The sequence below is a fragment of the Crotalus tigris genome, unplaced genomic scaffold (assembly GCF_016545835.1).
Source record: "Crotalus tigris isolate CLP2741 ecotype Arizona unplaced genomic scaffold, ASM1654583v1 scf7180000023830.6690815, whole genome shotgun sequence".
In the NCBI taxonomy this organism is placed as follows: Eukaryota; Metazoa; Chordata; class Lepidosauria; order Squamata; family Viperidae; genus Crotalus; species Crotalus tigris.
In genome coordinates this window covers 1,785,645-1,807,779 of record NW_024100214.1, presented here as the reverse complement: position 1 = coordinate 1,807,779, position 22,135 = coordinate 1,785,645, and the positions used below count along the sequence as shown (strand labels likewise).

Sequence of the window (22,135 nt, the reverse complement as noted above, 5' to 3'; positions counted from 1 at the left end):
GTCTAGCATGGAACATTTAACTTGTCAGATATAATGGATTGTCCTGGAAGCAGATTTTTGCTTTGAGCACTCGACTTCTTTCTTGCATTTCACTCTCAGCTCTAGGCTGCAGGATGAAGGATTGTGGTGGAAATGCAAAGAAGTAAGATACAGTTGATTCCCCTTAAGAGAGTGACCTATATGCCACAGAATTTTACCCACAAACGGAGGCATTATCCTTGTCACTGACCCTAACAGGCTGCATGTCAGAACCATTTAAATTTGTCTGGACTTAACAGATTGTGCAAATGTTTCTGAAATCAAGTGTTTAGGAATAATAAAAGCTTTTCATTTCAACTGATGCAGCAACATTGCAGCTTACCATGGCCAGGCAATAAGTATTATTTATTATGACCTACATGTAACTTAAGATGCCTATTTTACAAGTCTTGGCATCCTTGATGCTGGGCCACTTCTCCAGCACTGGAGATGGATAATCCACTAATGGGTTGAGACTGTATTCCTGCCCAATCAGATCAGTCAGCCAAAGTTGCCACGCCCATCCTGGACCACGAGATTCCCAGTCTTGACTGATCTCGCCCAGCATCCAGACGTGCAACTTTGGCTCTTAGGCAGGTACAGTTTCTCTCCATTGGTGGATTATTCCCAGTAGCTGAGAGTTGGTAGCAAGGATTAAATTCTGTTTAATTGGCCCCTACTAAATTTCTGAATTTTAAAATTTCAAAGGAGCCTAAAATTCACAACCCCATGGGGGAAGTCTCCCTTGATAGAGAGGAAGGAATTCTCTTCCTCTCTATCTTACCTATCTTACCTCTACCTTACTCCTCTCCCTTTACCTAGCTCCCTTCCCTTCACTTCCCTTACAGTTCAGCTGGATCAGCTGAGCAGCGCGGACGGAGCTTGCGGCTGCAGCTCCACGGCAGAAGCACGCTTGGGAAGTGTTTGTGAGAGGGGGGGAGGCGCGGGGAGAGAGAGAGTAAAGTGCAGGGAAAGCTCAGGCCCTAGCGCGGAACAGCTGACAGGGAAAACAGGAGAAATTGCCTTCCGTCTTCACCGGAGAGCTCCGACAGTTTAAAAGGACCGCCATTGTCGGAGCTGCTCAGCGCACGTGCGTCCCTTTGTTCTAGTGCACGTGGCATCACACAGCAAGAAGGAGCTACTGCGCATGCGGAGAGTTTTTTCCCGACAGCATCAGCTGTTGGGGGGGGGATTTCCCCGTCACACACAGAAGAAAGGAGAAATCCGACCAGAGAAAGCCTAAGAAGAATAGGCAAGATAGCAGAGAGCATTAAGATAAATCGAAAAATAGCATCTTCTCTTCCAGGACTTGGTGTCTCTCCAACTATAATCAATTAAAACAAAATTAATTGCTAATAATTAATTTAATTAATTCAATTAATTAATTAATTTTTTTTTAAATATCTGGCTCCACCCGGACCTCAGGTAACCCATCAGTGGACCTGTATGTATCTGGGTTATTATTGCTTGGATTCCAGGCACCCCAAATTGTGTGCCTGTCCTTATCTGCAGCAGACCGGGCCGGGTTCCAGGCATCCCCATTAGTGTGCCTGTCCTTACCCGTGCACAGCCATCAATTCGGGCCTAGACACAGAGGCTGTACCTGGGTTCCAGGTGCCCCCTGTAGTGCATCTGTCCTTACTCAGCATGTATACTCTCCTATTACCGGGGTTCCCCTCTCGTGACCCTGCGCTATTGGAGAATGGGGGAAGCTCTCATGCCCTCTACAGGAGCCCTGCCTTCCACATGAGGAGCACCCGGTTCAGAGAGCTCCGACAATACAACGGCTTCTAAGGCCAGATCTACAAAAAAGTTGTCCAAGAAGGCAGACAAACAAGCAAACAGGAGACACCAAGCCCTAGAAAAAGAATTTGCCAGGGCTCAAAAAAGGGCCAGAATAGAGAAGAATCAGAACGGGAACCTAGCCCCTGAGTTACCTCTGGGGGCCTCATCATCCCCTCTGGGGGTCTGGTCAACAGGGGAATCATACCAGTCCCCAGCAAGATGCGGGACAGGTGAATTCTCATCCCTATCCCAATCTTTATTTCCTCCTATCCTAAGGTCCTAAAGACGTTGGCTTGGGGCCACAATGGGAAAACAGCACAGTGGAAGTGGTTGATTGAACAATAGATCCCGCCTCCCTTCCACTCCGCCCCCATCGTTAGATTTTAATGTTTGGTTTTAATTTTTTTATGCTTTAATGCATATGTATAAATGTATTTTTATGACGGTAAGCCACCCAGAGTTACCCTGTGGTAAAATGGGCAGCCAGTTAAATCAATCAATCAAATAACTAACTAACTAACTAACTAACTAACTAACTAACTAAATAACTAAATAAATAAATAAATAAATAAATAAATAAATAAATTTTAGTAGGGCCTTCATGGATTAATATGCTATTAATCCAGGTTTATACAGAGTTTATGTATGTTTGTGACTAAGAGAAAAAGAAATTATTGTTTCTGCTTAATATATATTTAGCATCTGGCGTTACATAGAATACTTAGATTTCTCCCAGGCTTAATTTAAACCAGGTTAGAAAACAATGAACTAACAGGCAAATTACTCCAGCTTTATATAGAGTATATGAGTATATTTGAATAAGAAAGAGAGAGCAGATTGCTTTTTTTAAACGTATGTTTAGCACCTGGTGTTACATAGAATACTTAGCTTTCTCTGATGGACTTAATTTAAGCCAGGTTACAAAACAACAGGCCATGAAGAAAAAAAATTGCTAGAGAATTCCTCCTGATACAAAATATGTGTGTTTATGAGGCCTTCATGGAGAGGAAGAGTTTTTTTATGAGTTTATTCATTTGCTACTCCCAGTCCTGTGCTTATAGAATTCTCCAATTTAGTATCTTTGCTATATCAATACACAAGCATCCATATGTTCTCATCCTATGTCAGTCTGTTTGAACCTTGGCTAATGTTGAAGCTTCAGTGCACAACCTTCTTAGCCATGACCATCATAGTAGCTTTTGTGAATTCTTTATCAGTCCTAACAACATATAATTTTCATTTTAGTCACATTTCTTACAGATTTGGGGGGCAAAGCACATTATCTTTGGGGGAGGAGAATAAGGAAATGAAGTTTGATTATTAGAGGAAAGTCTGTCTTTGTTAAATTTTCAAAGAATCCTTAACATAATGTATTTCATTGGAATTAAAGTAAACAGGTGTCACATAAACAAAAAACTTATTTTAGTGCGCTATTTCCCACAATTCACTTTACCTTGTTCTGCTTATTAAATGAAGTGAGAATTTTCCTCTTATTTTCAGAATAATTTCCATACCTGTACTGATGGGAAAAGAACAAACAAACAAACAAACAAAACCCAAATAGGTCTCAAGTGTAACCATCTTTTTAGCTTATGGATGCCCTCTGCTGGATAATGCTAATTCAAACCTTCTAGATGAATTATAAAATATTTCATTGTTCAGCTACATTGGAAATTTGTGCTATGACCCTTTTTGTTAGTTATGTAATTGTTACTCCTGAATCTATCATTAAAGACTGTATTTTGTCTTGTTGAGATTAAATGTAAAGTGTCCTAAATTATGTAATATGTGTAATTATATTTTTTTCTACAGAAGCTCAGTTTACCCAGGTATGATCATAAATGGAACGCCAACTTCAAATAAATTTTATTGTTTATTTGTTATTTATTCTAATAATTATATTTCTTGTAATGAAGGGTTTTAAGATGCAGGGAACGGCATTTTAGCGTTGAAAGCTTTTAATCATCAGCACACTTCTGTAGAGATTAAGGCATTAACTAGGTACTGGGGTAATAGGCCAGTTGTTAGTTTAAAGCAGTGGTTCTCAACCTTTTTAATGCCGCGACCCCCAACCGGTCGTAAGTCAAGGACTACTCAACTGGTCATAAGTCGAGGACTACTCAACTGGTGCAGCACCGTTTGCAGAATGGGACTTTTGGCGGGCTCAGCAAGGCAGAGACAGCCTGGACAATTCCTATTGGCTTTTGAAAGCCAATAGAATTAGACTCTATTCAAGAGAGTCTATTCTACTGGCTTTCAAAAGCCAATAGAATAAAATGGAGTAGCACAGCTAAGGAAAAGGGGAAAAAAATGGCGGACTGCATTGTTTAGCGACCCCTGTGAAATGCTCGTTCGACCCCAAATGGGGTCCCGACCCACAGGTTGAGAACCTCTGGTTTAAAGTAATTCTGAAAGAAACTTTTCAGTTAAAAATAAAATAAAATAAACACCAGGCAAGAAAATAGGAGACTGTGAGTTCTAGTCTCATTTTAGGCATGAAAACCGGTTGGGTGACTTTGGGCCAATCACTATCTCCCAACCCAAGCCACCTCAAAGGGTTGTTATTGGGGGAAAAATAGGATGAAGAAGGAACATTGTGTATGTTCGCTGCCTTGAATTATTTGTAAAAACAATAAAGGCAGGTAAAAAATAAACAAACAAAAATAATATGTTACATTTCCTTTGAAATGTCAGTGCCAACATCCCAGCAGGTCAATCATTGTAGCTCATTACTTGTATTTATCTTCTCTCACCTCATATATATCCAATAATCTTATTGCATATCATCACATCCAGGAAGAAGATCCTATCACAAGTTTTGTTCTGTTTTGCTTTTACAGTTTAAATCTTCTGATGATTCTAGTGATTTACTGGTAGCTTCAACAACTAACCTGGACAACCCATCAAAAAATCATATGGGTGGGCAGAAAGACTGGATATTTGGGGGGTAATCTGTTCTTCAATGAGATGGCTAATCATGCTGGAAAAAGCTCCCTGAAAGACAGTTTCACCATCACTACCAGTCTTACACTGCAATAATTGTAATATTGAGACTATTCTAGTCTGGCCTCTCAGCACAATTTGCTGGTAATGAAAAGCAGCTCAGACTGTCTTCTCTAGAATCTTTTTCACCAAACAGATGCTCATACATCATTTACAGATACAGAAGCATTCCTTGAATATCAGTTACAATGTTTCTCAACCTTGACAATTTTAAGGCATGTGGACTTCAACTCCCAGAATTCCACAGCCAGCATTGCTGGCTGTGGAATTCTGGGAGTTGAAGTCCACATGCCTTAAAATTGTCAAGGTTGAGAAACACTGAGTTTGAACATCACAGGTTGGGTTCACGCAACCGCTGAGATGTGGTTACCATCTCATACCTGTACTGATGGGGGAAGTTTAAGTTTACTTACCATGCTACGTAAACTTAAATTTGTTGGTTGGATTCAAACAACACACAAAGCTGCAAACCAGAAAGTATTATGACTTACTCTGTTATGGGGTCCCAGCCCCTGACATAATATCTCTAATATTAGATTACTTTTTTCATGAATTACATAGGGAAAACAAGTTCACACAAACATTGTGCGTTTGTAGTCAGAATTCTTCAGTTCAGGTAAGTAGAGAAACTTTTTTTTTGGATAGAAGGATCTGTTAATAGAGAAAACTAGCATGTTGTAGCATAGTGATTAAGAAAATCAGGGAGAAAAATCTATCATTGAAGTTTGAACTGTGAACTGATTCCTTTAGGTAAAGCATCCCTTTTTAATATCACAATTTATAACATGGGATAAAAAAGACTTTCCTAGAGGGCTATTATGAAAACCGAATTGATATAATGGTCTTTGAGTACTTAACATTTTCCTTTATATATTACAGAAAGACAGTATTTTGATTTTCTATGGTTTATTGAATAAACCACTGTTATCTAGACATTAAACCATAAACTTTGATTTACAGAACATAGCACCTGGGATCATATAATAGAGTAACTGTTAAGATGATACGCGTTTTTCTTGCATGAACCCAGCCTATATAAATTTTTCTTAGAAGTTGTGGCAGTAATCAAGTTCTCTAACGTGCTGTGTTTTTCTACCTACACATCAAAGAGCAAATAGCATTAAAAAAAAATGATGACTATGACAAAGCTTTAGGATGGTGACTTTGTGACAAAAATGCCACCCTTATATATGGGAGCCAATTTGATTGGTGCCAGGAGAGGGTGAGTTTTAGTTCCACCTTAGGTGTGAAAGCCGACTGGGTGACTTTGGGCCAATCACATATTCTCAGCTCAACCCCCTCAAAGGGTTCTTGTGGGGAAAATAGGAAGAAGGAGGATCATTTAGGTATATTCTCTACCTTCAAATATTTATAAAAATAAAAGATGGCATATAAATAAATAAATATACTCTTCCCAGACAACTCACTCAAGTACATAAGTTAGAGCGCGTGTACATTGATGTATGTGTCCTATTTATTTTCCCTGTGGGTGTCCAGTGTTTCCTAATTAGGTTTAATCATAGCACAGCCAAGAAGAATAGGCTATTGTATATGGCCAAAACATAGGCAGTGCTTCTTGACATCATCCTTATGAATACAAGATGATAGTGATGATGAAGATGATGATAACAATGATGGTAGAAGATTAATGAACCAGAGCTAGTCATTATTTATGGCACTGAGAACTAGGCAGAAGTATAATAGAACAAGTGGAGAAATTGTACTGGTAAGAAGGGAAAACTCCATAATTTTCAGCCAAATAATTGAGATGGCTTTCTTCGATCAACCTTTATTTAAAGCAAGAATATTTTAACAGTTTGACTTTAATAATTATGGGAAGGTGTTCAGGGCTATGCTGATCCCAACAGTGAAGAAATATTTAGTTTTTATACAAGGGCATTTGTGTATTGCTTTAATTTATTTTCAGTTTCTGTATTGGCACATGCATTTTTGGTGCTGCTGATATGATTTACCTGAATTAGTTAACTCTAAACATCAGATTTCTCTCTCTTAAATCTGTGCAGTACAAATTACACAAAGTACAGAAGATTTGCACAGAGAACAGATTATACCAAGTTGGAGTTTTTTCTAAATTTAATACACTTTCATATAGGTTTAATTTTGGTCACTTTTGCCCATCTATATTTTAATGAAGGTGACTTCTACCCATCAGGCATGTGATTGTCAGCAGTTGTTTAATAGCTGGTGCTGTGGTGTGCTCATGGCATATAGCTGACGTTGATGGGGTATTATGTAGCTCAAATGCAGGTCCATATTTTTAGAGCCATATGTGGCTTAAAGACATGCATATATAAGAAGCTACCTTTCGAAGCAAAATTTTGCCTATCTGATCTGGATAGCCACCCACCTTCTTTAGGTGAATCAGGAATGGCTTGATAGCAGTGCTCTGTGGCAGCTATTCTCCTGGAAACAGCCTGTCACAGTTAGAATGACTGTCAGTCTCAGAGACTCCTAGAAGTGGGTAAAAAAAAACTGACTTTTGTGGATCAGTGAGGCCTGCATTGATTGTATTAGTTTTAATGAATTTGTATCATAGTAGTTATTTTATATATTACTAATGTCTGTAAATAGCTCCTTCTTGAGGAAGATTGGTGGTCTAGAAACATCAAAAATCAATCAATCAATCAATCAACCAATCAATCAATCACCAAGCATCAACTATTGAAGCAGAGAATGAACTGGATGGATGGATGGACAGACAGACAGTCATCGTAAAAAACTGAGACTGGAAAATGGAGGGGGGGGGGCAAGAGAAAAAGATATATTCTGGCCAGAATAGAAATTTTCCTTAATGAGTATTCTTCTAGTAGTTTCAGGATAAAATTTACAAATTGATCTTTAGATGCACTGCATCACTCTTACATTTTGCTAAAAATTTAGAGGGGAGACGGCATGATAATTGTGCTTCCCAACTTAGTCTCTTTCCAGCCAAAATCCTTGAATTGCTTTTTAGATAAGGTTTGGAATCAATCTAATTGAGCTTTTCTCAGTTTATTCTCTTTATATCTGTTGTCATTTTTTTTAAAGATTTAGCACCTAAACAAGCTAAGGATCAATCTGTCTATATTCACCCATCCATCCATCCATCCATGGACTACTTCTAAGGAAACCATTTCTATACTGTTGCCAGATGTATTCTTTTTTTTCCTGGAGGAAAATAGTTTAGTTATCCTGGCCAAACACATTTCTATAAAATGCCCACAAGAAGAGTATTAGAGTACTGTGTTACAATGTTTTTTTTAATCCTTAGATCGTTCAGTTAATATCTATTGACTATAATTACATCCATTGATTATTAGGACTACATTTTTGTTTATTATATACCTCTAGCAATTTGATTTACCCTTTTAAAGTCATATGATCCAATTTAATTCTGCTGCTTCTATAGCATCTGAGATCATTTTCTTTCCACGTTGATTAACATCTGAGGTTTCCAACCTATCATAAATAGCAATAACATTAACTCGTTGTGCTGCTACCTCCAAACAAATAATAAGCTGCTTTTTTATTGAGTAAGTACAAGAACTGTTATTTGTCGAAAAGGTGTTTGGAGGAGTTAGTTATTAAATGGAGACAGATATGATGGACAAACCCCAAACATGGCCCGTGAATGGAGCAGAAATTCAAAAGTCTGCTTCCAATAACTCACTCTATGTACCTATATCTGGATCAATTCCAGTTCTTTTAATTAAGATTTCAAAATAACATGTGCACGTTTACTTTTCTTGAACTAAGTATTATTTTTTAAAAATAAAAAATTTCTTATAGAGAGTGGTTCTTTTTTCTCCTGTATTGCAGTTCAGTTTCAATAAGTTGACACAAACAATTGTTAAAGCATCACCAATAGGCAGCAGGACGTGGTTATTTCCAAAAATACACTTATAACCCTGCCAAAGTTAAAATAGCTAAAAAAATGTTTAATAGCTGAAATATGCAAGATCTTGACATTGTCAAATTAGATTTTTGAAATCAAAATCTGGAATCTCGTGATACTTACTCTTGATGTAAGATATCCAGTAAAGGGAAGAATCTTTGATTTTTTTCGACTCAATTTCTGAGATGAGGATGGAGGATCTCAGATATGTGTTTTCCAGTGAAATACTGTTTCTGTCAAACACTTTTCAGCTGGTATATCTATTATTCTTTCCCTTTATTTTTCATTGACAGGAACTAGTTCAACATTTTAAAAAAATCCCACCTGTTTAGCAGCATGCTAACCACCCTAATTTCATTCTCCCTGTTTTCTTTTGGGTGCAACTCAAAGGTGTTGGTTATCACCTTTAAATCCCTACATGGCATAGTATCTGGTTATTTGTGGGACTGCGATTCTCTAAGAATATCCACCTGTCTCACTAGATCAGATAAGGAGGTAACACTCCAGGTGCATTCCCCGAAAACTTGCCATCTAGCAAGACCTTGAAAGTGTGCCTTTTCTATGGCTGTCCCTCCAGAAGCCAGATGTTCTAGTCCTCACTTAGGTCTGAAAGTTGGCTGGTAACTTTGGACTTAGCCACTCTGTGTCTCAGCCTAATCCATCTTACAAGGTTCTTATTGTGAGGAAAATAGGAGAAAGAAGTATCGTGTATGTTTGCTGCCTTGAGTTATTTATAAAAATAATAAAGCAGGATAAAAATAGACAAAATATAATATATTGCATTTCCTTTGAAATGTCACTGCCAACACCCCAGTAAGTCTCAGCAGTTTCAGAAGTTCCAAGAAGCTTCCACACCCATTTGCACCTATTCAGATGACCCTGAGGGCACAGATAAACCTCCAAGGGACCTCAACAACTCTCAGAGAGAATGCTAATGACCAGATGACTGCAAGCTTGTTGGATGAGAAGCAAAATGTCTTCAAGGAAAAGCAAAGAAAGTTCAGTAGCCTTTTTAAAATGGGATATAGATGCACATCATTCTGCATTTATTTTTCTGCTGATTTTTAAAATCAGTATTTATTGCTTCAGTTTGAGATGCTCTCTTAAAATATACCTGTACAAACTTTTCATGATAAAAGAAGACTTTAAAATTGATAGGAAATTGATAATGGATAAATCAAGACATTTGTTTTAAGTCATTGGTGTAAGAAATGGTATGGAGTTCTTCATATGTAAAACCATCTGGATAATTTGAGATTAATTTGCATAAGGTAAGTAGTTCCTATGAGACAAACAAATTTAGAGATCTATCTCAAAGGTAATAAGATTTCTTTAACCTATGAAATATTATTGCTTCAAAGGTTTTTGGAACAAAAAAAATGCTTAGAAAAAATGTTAATTGAATTAGAATTAAGTTACATTTGTATTCTCAATTCCTGTATCTGCTATATAAATCAATATTTCCTGTATGATGTATTAAGGAATGTTTATTGACTATTTTTTTAAAGAATGAATAGAAATATTCAAATACAGTTTAAGGCCGTAATTTTGTATATAAATTAGTTGCTTGATCAGTACATATGTTCTATTAAAAATAAGTGTGATGGCCGTACAGTGAGCTTCATTTGTCAAAGCTGAAAAATATTCCTTGGGGCCAACAACACATACTTAGATGCAAATATCAGATTTTTAAGAGATGATTGATGGCTTATGTGCATCAGATGTTAAGATAAAAAAACAAATAAACACTGGCTGATGTGCACCAAGAATGTAAACTGGAGTAAAAGAGCTTAAAAAATAAAGCATCAAACAATATTGAGTTTTTTTCACAATGTTCATTTATGCCACATATGCTATTCTGACTAAGCCCTCAGTCAGCTATTTAGGCTAACAGAATCAACACGGGAGTTTGCAAAGTCCCCTTGTGATTTGTAGGTGTCAGAAACATTGAATCAGCCTGACACCAAAACCTGTCCATCTGGAAGGATCTTTACATTAAGTGCACCTTTAAGCTTTGATTTGTCTTTATCTTCTGATGTGGTATGTTAAACTGTATAATCTCCTGTTGTAATAGCACATTACAGTGGCAACATAATGTCTCTTTAGGAACAATCCATCTCTATATATGTCAGTGTATTTATTAAAGGTTTTCATGTTTTGGAAATAATATCCATCTGCCTTTTGCTTTATCTCTGGGGCATATCAAATTCTTAGACCTTATACCTAAGATTGTTGCTTGTCTGTCTATTGATTTGAAATGCCAATGTAATGGCTTGATTTGGATATCACAACATTTGTTCTGGGTAAATGGTGCATGTTCTCTTGCTTTCATTTTGTACCCTCTTTTTTTCCTATTCTAACAATTGATTGCTGTAATATTTGAATTTTAATAGGTTATGATTAAAACCAACTATATCATAGTTTATAAGCCCATTTTACATCAAGATGTCAAAACATGGCTTTGAGACAGTTTCTGATTACAGTAGTACTAAACAGTGCATCCCATTTACTTATTCTGTGGTTAAAGCTGAACAAAAGAAAAGGAAAGGTTATTTTATACATTCTCAGTTTTCTAAACCATAACTGAAAGATCACTCTTTTCTTTTTTTACTAATGCCTAAGTTGAGTCAATGTTAGGGTAAAGTTTGTTCTGTGTTCAGTAGTTTCTATGTCTATGTTGAATATTATATTTCTTTGATATCCAGCTTCATTTTATGTCAGTAAACTAGAAATTAGGGGCAAATTTATATTATTATAAAATGCCAGGAAGAATCCTTTGGGGTTAGTCTTTGATCCTTTTGTGCATGACACTTCATTAATGTCTAGTACTGAACATTTAAGCTTCAGTCAAATACTTCAAAAGGTTTCATAAGAAAAGAATCTTTTCCAAGTTATGGTTTAGTTCAGCGTCATAGAAGAAATGCTAGGTCCCCAATTGCTTTCTTTTCAAACAAATGAAGATCCCCTGTAATGCTGTGAAACTGGATTTATACTTCACAATTGTTAGATTATCTTTCATTAATGAAACTCACAATGGCTGTGTTCACACAACTCATTTAATCAGGTCAAATACAACTTTCTATGTGCAATCAAGCAACATGCTGAGTTTAACTAGTGGTTAACCTTGATTAGGTTCGTGGGTAGTTATTTATTTGTAATGGCTCAGTCTGTAGTGGAAACCCAGTTATTTGGTTAATTCCCAATGAACTAGGCAGCTCTGCATTTCTATTACTGTATGCTATTTATTACCAAAAAAAAAAAAAAAAAGATTAGGAGAGGCATAATAGACATGATTTCTCTAAACAATGGAGCAGAATTGGACATGAGTGATTTATATGTGCAATTATCTAAATAAAATTGTATAGAGTTACTGGAGAGCTATCGAATGAATGAATGAATGAATGAATGAATGGTGTGTGTGGCTTATCAATCTTTCTATATGTCCTAATACATTGTTTATCCATGAGGAAGTAAGATAGAAATACAAATGGACATAATAAATCTGAAATGTTTCCTAAATACATTCCAGTCACCCTATAGAGAGCTGATAGATAGACATCTTATAGACAGCCATTGGTCTGGAATGCTCATGCTCCAAGATCTCATGCTCCAAGATCTCATGCTCCAAGATCCCTTCCAACTCAGTTATTCTGTTACTGTAATATATGTAACACTTTTGTTATCTGGAACTATTTGCCTTATAGGTAGCATATGGAGATAAGATTGTCTCATTTTTCCAAGCATAGATTTCCCATGTATACTATCATGGGTACTTCAGTGTGTGAAGATACTGATACTGAACAGAAAAGTTACTCTTTCTATCTGTTCCCCATGGATTTTTTTCTTTTTTTCCAATGCCTAGCAATTTAAAATTATAGAATGAATAATCCCTTGCAATGAAATAAGCAGTTTAGCCCAGACAGAAGCAGTCCCATGACTGTGAAACTAGGAATGTGAATATAAATGTTCCTCAACCATCTGAAGTCAAACTATATTTGAAGATATGTCACTATGTCTCTTGAATCCAACTGTCACAAAAGTTAAAATATAAGAGTATCACAAACGTAGAAGCGAGATATCTATTGGTAGAGCAAAGACAAGCTGATCTTCTTTTCAGAACAAAAGAAAAAAAGTTATATGAGAGTTAGATGACTTGAATTTTTGGTTTAATTTAATTAATATTTGAAAGGATGTTACAGAGAAGCAACCGGCTTCTTTATGGACTGACTGGAAATTCTACAATACTTTTGTACCGTTGTTTTTTTTTTATTTTTTATTTTGATTACAGTTAATCTCAGATGCTGAGAACTGCATAGTAAGCAACTGAGTTTAGAAGAGATTCTTTTTTATTTCTTGGGTGTTTATTGAGTGTCTGTATGTGTATTATGCCTTAGAGAAAAGCCTTGGCAGTTCGTTCTGTTTTTCTTTGTATGTATTTTGGCTGATGTGTATTCTGTCTGTTTATTTATTTAAAAAGGTATTAGTATAATTAATAATGCATTTCCTTTGAGTCACTCTCAGGGTTCCCACTTGTATAATAGTAAGCCATTGTTTGGGTCATCTTCCCTTGTAAGTTTTATTTCAACTATCATATCACAGTGATATAAAGATAGATTTTTTTGTATTTAGCAGTCAGTGCAATATTGGTCCTAGTGATGGAAATCTAACCAAATACAGAACAGTACCCTTTTCTTGGTTTGTATGCAAATTATTAACCGGTACATTTAGATTTAAAAAAAACAACAACTATGGACAGCAATACTCCACGCAGTAAAAGACTTGAGCGATTAATGCTACCCTTATGCCTCTTTCGAGTAGTCGTAGCCATGGGGTTTGGCACTGGAACTGTTGTCTTTGTGCCAAAAAATATCCGCAGTGGCTGCCGCATTCTGGTACTGGAAGGTTGTCTCGAAAATTCCGCAGTGAATGTGTCGAGTTTCTACATTGTTGTCGATTCTTTAAAAACTGAACCCTCACGCACAATCCCTTTAAAAAGTAACAATTTATAACATCCCAGTCCACAAATACACATTCAGAATTGCTTCTTCTTGTAATACCTGAGAATGATGGACGTTGCAAAGTAAGTATAAATATTCCAAATGAGCTCATTTTTTGGTGTTAAATTTATGCACACACTTACTTAGAGATCCCACGCCAGAATATTATTAGCCCTCTTTCAAATTTTATTATCTGAAACAAATATGCTAGTGAATTTTAAGCAGAAAATCAACATAAAGAAAGTTGCTGTTTTTAAATGATTTTTTAAAAAATCCAAAGATTTTTTCCCCTCCATGAATTAAATGACATCTACCCCCCAAAAAATCAGTTTATTTCATAATAACAATTGATAGTGCATCTATACAAACACTGTACACACACGTGCACACACATCCATCCATGTCCCTAAAGAGTTTCATGTAAATTTGATCATTCTGTTCTTAACTGGGAGGAAAGATACGTTCCTGGTTGGATTGGGGTACAAAAATAAAGATGTAATAAAAGTTAAAGGCTTACACTCTCAGAATGAAATATGCTCATTCCTGATCTCCAAAGCTATCTGTCTGGTGGTAAAAATGGATGCTACAGATGAAATCTTTACAAGGAGCATAATCCTTTAAAAAAAAGAAGTCAATCTCCTGCTGGTTTCTGTGTCTCTTTGGTACCTCACAAGCTTCGACAGAGTCCTGGACGAGTGCCCATTGATGTCATGGAAACACTCAAATTACTGAGAATGATTCATGTCTGTGCTGTTCTCTCATCCTCCCCCACACAAATAGAAGTAGATTTTTAACCCTGACAACTTGTAATTTGCAGTGCGTTTTATTTTTGTATCTAGATAAATATTTTTTAACCACCAAAATTAAAACGAGACAGTTAGTATTTGATACGATAGTGTGAAGGAGGACAGGTAGTCACATAGTAAATGAAATTCATTTGCCCGGTTCTTTATTCAGTAGGTTGGATTTGTTAGTTTTATTCACCCATCTCCTCATTAAAATGTATTTTTGCCTGGTTGAGTTTGAGGAAACTCACCTTGTAGGTGTGAGATGAAGTAAAACCTGTACTGTTCCTTTTCCCGATTAGGACATTTTTCTTGTTTCCTGCCTTTTCAATTGTTCATAGACATCTTTTTTTTCCCCTACATTAATTCATAGTGCACAAAATCTCAAGTGAATTCAGTGTTTCTATTTTTCTATCTGTAGTTTTCATCACAGTTAGGAAAAGATCCTTTTTATGAAATCACAAAAAATGTGTCACATTTTATATCCTTGGGCATGTAGATAAATTCAACTTGTAGTACTTTATTTCATATTCTATTATGACAAGACAATTTTAAAAGCATGTGGAATTACCGTTTTTTCCTGTCTGAAAGCTAAATTCAAAATGACAAGTCAAATAAAAGTAGAGTTATAATTTTATGTTAATGTTATTGACGTACATTTTCAGGGGAAGGTATATAAAAGATTGACTCCCAGTGTAAGTTCCATCTTTTTAAAAGAAAAGAGTAAAACTGAATGAAAGTAGAATTTCATATAATATTGTAGATCTGTAGATGCCAATTTGAAATCAAGTGCAATTTACACAATATAGAACCTTACTGAATGAATTCACCTCATAGTCATTATTTTAATTGATTCCTGACTTTATTGGGCAAAACCTTAAATAAAACCTTATATGCATTTAATCAAATATTTTTTTCAAAAAAATAATTTGACACTTTAAGAAACAACAGTTTAGTTTATTAAACTATTTTTTCATATTAAATTAAAAATGTGAATTTTCTTTTCTTGCACCTTGTATTTCAATGATAACCAGACTGGGTATCATATTCTGTAATAAAATAACATCCTTTAAAGTAAAGGTGGTTTTGCAAAGTATGTGATAGTAATTAAATGATTCATTTACAGGGGTAATGTACTGTACTATGGATAGCTAGTTATTGCAGTTTATTATATGCTTGATTGCAGAAACAACCAGAACTGTGCATTATATTAGATCTGGGCACCCAAGGGTCATTACTGTTGTCCACCTAAAATTATGGGGAAGGTATACATTGTTCAATAACAATTATTTGTTTCTATGTTAAGCTGTTGAATCTTATCTCTGCTCATCTTAGGTGTACTTCATAGTTGAAAATTATTAAAGTTTAATCTTTCACTTTCTAACTACAGTTGGAATAATTTTATTAAATTTCATGCAAGAATGTTATTAATTTTCATGTCAGGACCTATTATAGATCTTTGCTGACCTTATGGAACAGGGCTTCTAGCTTTTCATATTTTCACCAAACAATAGCATAAAATCCAGTCCTCTGTTCTTTTCATTAGAATTACAATGTCCCTATCCAACTCTATCGTGTGCTGTTGACATTTTAAAGAAAATGTTAGCGCATGCAGGAAAATCAAAGAAAATACTAGAATTGGCATGAAATATCACAGTCTATTTATTTGTGTCTCCTACAATTCTGAGAAAGTTGAAACATTGTTAGGGAGTGATATATTTTAATATATCTGCGGAGATCAAGTCATTCAGTAGGGAATTCAGTTAGGAAAAAGTGAAAAATCAGGCTTGTGAAGGGTTTCTTTGCTAAATTTACCATCTGGAGCTTTTGATTTATTACCTCTGACCCCACTGGTGACTGCAGGGTAATCAGTGAGAATTATTATGGTCAGGTCACGACATGGATAACCTTCCTGCTGTGCTTATAAAAAATAAATTTACACAGTTTTTAGGGGTAGGAAAGAAAAGGAAAAGAGAGATTCTGTTTCCTCCTTTAAAAATGATTTATTTTATTTTATTTATTATTTTATTTTTAAAATTTATAAGCCGCCCCACTCCCGAAGGACTCTGGGCGGCTAACAATAAAAAACACATAAACATAACAAAACAACAATACAAAAACAATCATCCAGGGGTAAGGTTTTATAAACCCCACATTGTCTCACCTATATCATTCTGGAGGATTGGTATTTCAAATTAGAACTGTAATCATACCAAGCAGTGAAACTATGTTAAGTAGAGACCATTATGAGTTCTATGGCACAGGTCTATGGAAGAATAATGGTCAAGAATACTATGCCATTGGGGGTTCACAAAAGAACTAGAAGGCCAGGTTGAGCAAAATAAATGAAGGTCTATCATGGGTTGCCCCTTATTTTTGTTTATAAGCAGCCATGAACTTCTCTCCTAGATATCATCCTTAGTTTTGGGCTACAGTATTTGGAGGATTTCACCAATTGCATGTCATGAGCAGCAGCATAAAGTTCCTGAGTTTCAAAACAGAGTGGAAGTTCTTTAGCTGAGGAAATCTAACTGTCTTCTGTGGTTAGAAAAATATGCTATTGAGATGAGGAACATGTGCCATTCTTCTGTGGTGATGTGGATTCAAAATGTATTTATCAAGACCAAACACGGTAGTGATGTGATGTTTCCTTATTATAAACAATGGCCTTAAAGATGAGAGGCTTTTAATAAAATAGATTAAGGACATTCACTATAACACAATAAATATCACTCTTCTATGCAGATTAATTAATTACATGTTGTATTCTTTAACTGTATTATCAGATAATACTTCTCTCTCTCTCCCTCTCAAACAGATAAAACAGAAAGAAGCTCTTATTCATCATATGGGCGAGACTCAAATCTTCAAGGTTGCCATCAGGTAAGTCAATTGATGGTATGAAGTAATATGTGATCCCATGTTTATGTACTATCCATCTTTCTGACATATATCATGTCTTTTCAAAGAATCTTCAGGGATAATTCAGTAGTGTTTGAAACATTAAATTGTTTTTCTCTTACTTTCTGGTTTTCTATTGGTAACTAGGTTGATATTCTGGTGAACTGTTTATCAATCTCATTCAAAAGATTACACTATTGTTGCCCAATGACAATTCCTGGACAATCAATAGTTCAGCTTAAGAAATTGTCAGAGTTTGTAGGAGGCACCAGTGGAGATTTTTAAGCCATACTGCCTTTGGATGGCTATAACAATAAATTATAATTTCCATAGAGTCTGTAGGATGTTGTGTGAAAACAGGGTTCTATTGAGAGATAAAAATGTCTGTGAAAATATGATTTGTTGTCTCTTTTTGTTTCTGAATTGTTTTTGGCTGGAAGTCAAGGCCAGCAGGCTAACAGAAAAATTGTCTCAAGGGAAATGTGTGAGCTAGAAAAATAAGAGTATTTTAATTAAATAATAAAATGCCAATATAATACAAAGGCATAGCTTGTGTGTGTTTGTGCCACTATATAGTTTGCATTTGCATACTTTTAAATTTCCAATGAGAGTACCTTCATCTAAAATTGCTATCAGTAGCTAAATGTTAAGCTGCTTGCAAGATAAAAAATATACTGCAATCCAGTTTTACTACTTCCTCAGAATGCTTTATTCTCCTTCCTTCCTCCCTCCCTCCCTTCCTTCCTTCCTTCCTTCCTTCCTTCCTTCCTTCCTTCCTTCCTTCCTTCCTTCCTTCCTTCCTTCCCTTTCCCTTCCTTCTCTCTCTCTCCCTTAGATTTTTTTTAGGACAGTTATTGTTTGTATTATTTTTTCAGCCCCAGAGAAACAGTTGCTTAATTTGGAAGACATTACCCTCTTTTACCCCTTTCAGACTTTACATATTTTAAAGCCAGAAGAGCTCCATAGTTTTTTTCTTCTTAATTTATCGTGACGGTAACTTTCTTAGCAACATAGAGGAACAGTGTGAGGTTTTGAAATGGGTTGGGGTAGGTGAGTTCTGCTACTTTGCTTAATTAAGCATAGCAAAATATAAACAGTCCAAGTAATTAAATAGAATCTTCCCTTGAAAAGTACACATACTTAGTATTAATGTATCCTTAGAGCTGGCATTCCAGGGCCTTTGTGCATCTGTTCATTTTTTCAAGTTTTGATTCTCCAGCCTACTCAGATCTACTATCCATTCTATCTAGATCGGTAGCAAGAGATTTGCGGAAATGAGACGTGAGACTGCCTTAGTCAAGAACTATGGACTTGTATGTGTTCTCAAATATAATTCATCCCTGTTTTCTGGAAGGAATTGCCCAGGAAAGGAAACTTACAGCTTTCTCAGAGCAGTGGAAACAGCTTTGGAATGTGCCTGTGCAAATGATTGGAGCAGATAGCTTTGGCAGCAAACAATGTAATGTGTGGCTTTAGTGTAAAGCTTTCAATTCCTGTGAAAGGTTTGCTCTGTTGTATCTGGTTTCTGAGGGTCAAAACAAAGGAGGAGAAGCTTGGTGACATGTTTCCTTTTTGCAGGTAGAACAAGCTGCAATTTGGGGGGGAGGAGGGCTGTTTTTTATTGATTATGATTTTGGGCTGTTTTGGACGGTAGCTGATTGTCATTTCTACAGGTTTCCCTTTTCTTTTTAATAGGGGGGGGTATTTATCAGATGAATTCAGGTCGTATTAAAGCTCCCTTAAACTTTCACTTATATTTTTTGAATGGGTGAAAGGGAAGGAAAAGTGCAATGGGAGCCTCGTTTATCTGGTTGGGATTTTATAGATCCAGCCTATTAAATTATTTGTGGCATTTGAAATTCATTACAATAAAAGGGCTGTTTCCAAAATAAGCATCATCTGCGATAAAGGTTATTTTCCTATTTTAAATTACTTCACTTTCATTGTAGTGTCAAGTATTCCTTCGTGCTGCTACCACCACGATTTTCCTAGATCTTACTCATTTATTGAACTAAGATATAATTCCTTTTGTTTCCGGACATGTGTTGTTGTAAATATGCTTAAGGATAAATGCCTCCCATAATTCCCAGCAAAAGGAAGTCATTCTGTGAAATAGGTATTGTTACCTGAAGGAGATTTATCTTCTGAATGATACCTTTGTCTGTAAGTTCCTGATTTTAGCCATGTCTTTCTACAATAGCCTCCTAACCTTTTATCTTATGTACAAGCTACTTTCCCTTTTGGAACAGCAAAGTACAATATTGCTTTTTCTAAAAGCACATTTGCTATGTGTTTCTCTATTTCTTTTCATCAGTCCATATTGTCTTATATCTACTCCCACTATTAAACTGTTTTAACTAGCTACTGACTATTATGCCATTTATCTATCAGTAGCTGAGACATTGCCCCCCCCTCCCTCCCTCCCTCTCTCTCTCTCTCTCTTTCCCTCCCTCCCTCCCTCCCTCCCTCTATTTCTCTCTCTCTCTCTCTCCCTCTTCTGGTCTTTGATACTGCTATCTTCTGCTATCTACTGCTATTTGTGAAATCTTCATTACTTTACAAAGTGCTGTGTAAACACATGAAAATCGGTAGTTACCTTTCCTAGTATCCAAATTATTCATAACTTTTTTATTTTCCACAATGAGATGATAGTGTCAGTTAAAGTTCAATAGTGTATAACTGATCCCTGAAACAGATGTTTGAGGAAACAATCTTTTCCGTGGCACCAACTTAGTTCTGATTGTCCTCAAAATAAGGAAGCGGCTGGATATTTTTCAACACTGTTAATTTACATTGGAGAGAAGCTTATATTCAAACATTCCTGGAAAATGGCCAAGGGGCAAAATAATAATAATCTAAGAATAGGGATCACCTGCTGCAAAATATAGAAAACAAGATGTTAGCCAAATAGTAAGGTCATATTCAGCCCAGCCATTAAAATAAGCTACTACAAAATTAAAATTGATAGAAAATAAGTATAAAGTTCCTTAAAACAGATTTGATTTTCTAAAATTGGGCCTCACTGATCGACATTGGCACATGGATCAAATTCAGCCAGTGAAGCACATTGATCTGGCTTTTAGAAGGTAGCCTAATATCATTTTTAACAATATAAGTCTACATTCCATTTTTAATCACTGTTGACTCAAATAAAGGGTTCTGTCGGTTTGAATTTTGTCTGAGCATGATCCAACAAAATGTCCTCAGAAAGACCACAAACGTGGCATTAAGAAGATAATTCTAGTGTTTATTCCCCAGAGAATGGTATCCAAAAGTGTCAATAGAGATCATTTAGCTACCACGATAAACTTAATGCCTATGATTTTTTCTAATTTACTTTTAACCGTATCTTTGCTGATATCATCACCAGAACACAACAGCAGATTCCCTGGTTACTGAAAAAGCCTTTCAGTTCCAGGATGGTTTATAAGAATATTTTGAAATGAGAGGGAGAGGGAGGGAGGGAGGGAGAGACAGAGGAGCATAAAGTGGAAACCAAATTAAAATTAGTTTCATCAGTACAATAGTAAGTAAAAACTCCATGCCTATTAAGGACATAATGGAAACCAGAGTCACACCTCACTTAGCAACCACAATTGAGCCTGCCATTTTGGAAATTGCAGTCATTAAATGGGTCACCATATGGCCTGATTTCATTTTATGACCATTTTTATGATGATCAGAAGTGAGTTATGTAGTTGTTAAGCAAACCACCTGGTTATTAAGCAAATCAATTCTCCCAAATAGGTGGTTTTGCAGAATGCTATAAACCAGCAAAAAATGTTGCAAACCTTGTGAGTTCGGGAGGCTGTACCCAGTCATAAATTCAAACCTGTTGCCCAGCACCCAAAATGTGATAGAGGGTGGATACGGCAATTATAACTTCAATGACAGATCAAGTAATTTTAGGGGGAGTCTACTGTAAACTTTGGATAGTTTGAATGGTTGTTAAGTGACTAGTTGTTAAATGAGATCTATCTATACCAGTGTTTCTCAACCTTGACAATTTTAAGGCATGTGGACTTCAACTCCCAGAATTCCACAGCCAGCAATGCTGGCTGTGGAATTCTGGGAGTTGAAGTCTACATGCCTTAAAATTGTCAAGGTTGAGAAACACTGATCTATACAGAGGCAGAACTTACATTAGAACTTCCTCATTCGTTTCTAAACTTGTGTGTTTGTTGTCCATCAGCTAGCCAGCACTAAGTTAAAAACTTAAGAATATGTCCAATCCTATGTTGTCCTAACATAATAACAGAAATATCCCAATAGTGAGGTTGAGGGACTGGGAAATAAGCTATAACAATTTTATTGCATTCAATGCAAATCCCAGCACTTTTGTGCAAGTGTGTGACATCATAGTGAAGCTTCTATTCTTTTGAAACGAAGCATCAGATCCTGCAAAAGTCCATGTGCAGTGATTTCAAGAGGTTAAAACAAGATGATTAACAAAATCAAGAAATGAAAAATAAAATAAATCAGAAGCATCACTTTCTGGAAATAGCCATTGCAATAAAAAAAAAAAGAACTACTCTGCTTCTCGGTCCCATCCAACTTCAGAAAATCCAGAAAAATATGTTCAATGCCATCATGGCTAGCAATGTTGACTGCTAATTAATAAGTGATGTTTCCTTCCCTCCACCATGATACTAAGACCACCTCAGTGCAACAAGGCTAATAGGATTCATACAGAAATCTGTGTATGTAAATGGTGCTATCCAACAAAGTTGCATGGTAATCATATGTTTACA

General features: G+C 36.0%; 1 protein-coding gene across 13 annotated transcripts in view; it reads left to right on the top strand.

The window, feature by feature from the left end:
• The window catches only part of TCF4 (transcription factor 4), a 393,712-nt gene that overhangs the window by 193,581 nt on the left and 177,996 nt on the right, over positions 1 to 22,135 (top strand). For all 13 annotated transcript variants that reach the window (XM_039322003.1, XM_039322006.1, XM_039322002.1 and 10 more), the window contains one exon: positions 17,302 to 17,366. In XM_039322003.1, the coding sequence (XP_039177937.1) occupies positions 17,302 to 17,366 (65 nt within the window). The remainder of the gene's footprint in view (positions 1 to 17,301; positions 17,367 to 22,135) is intronic.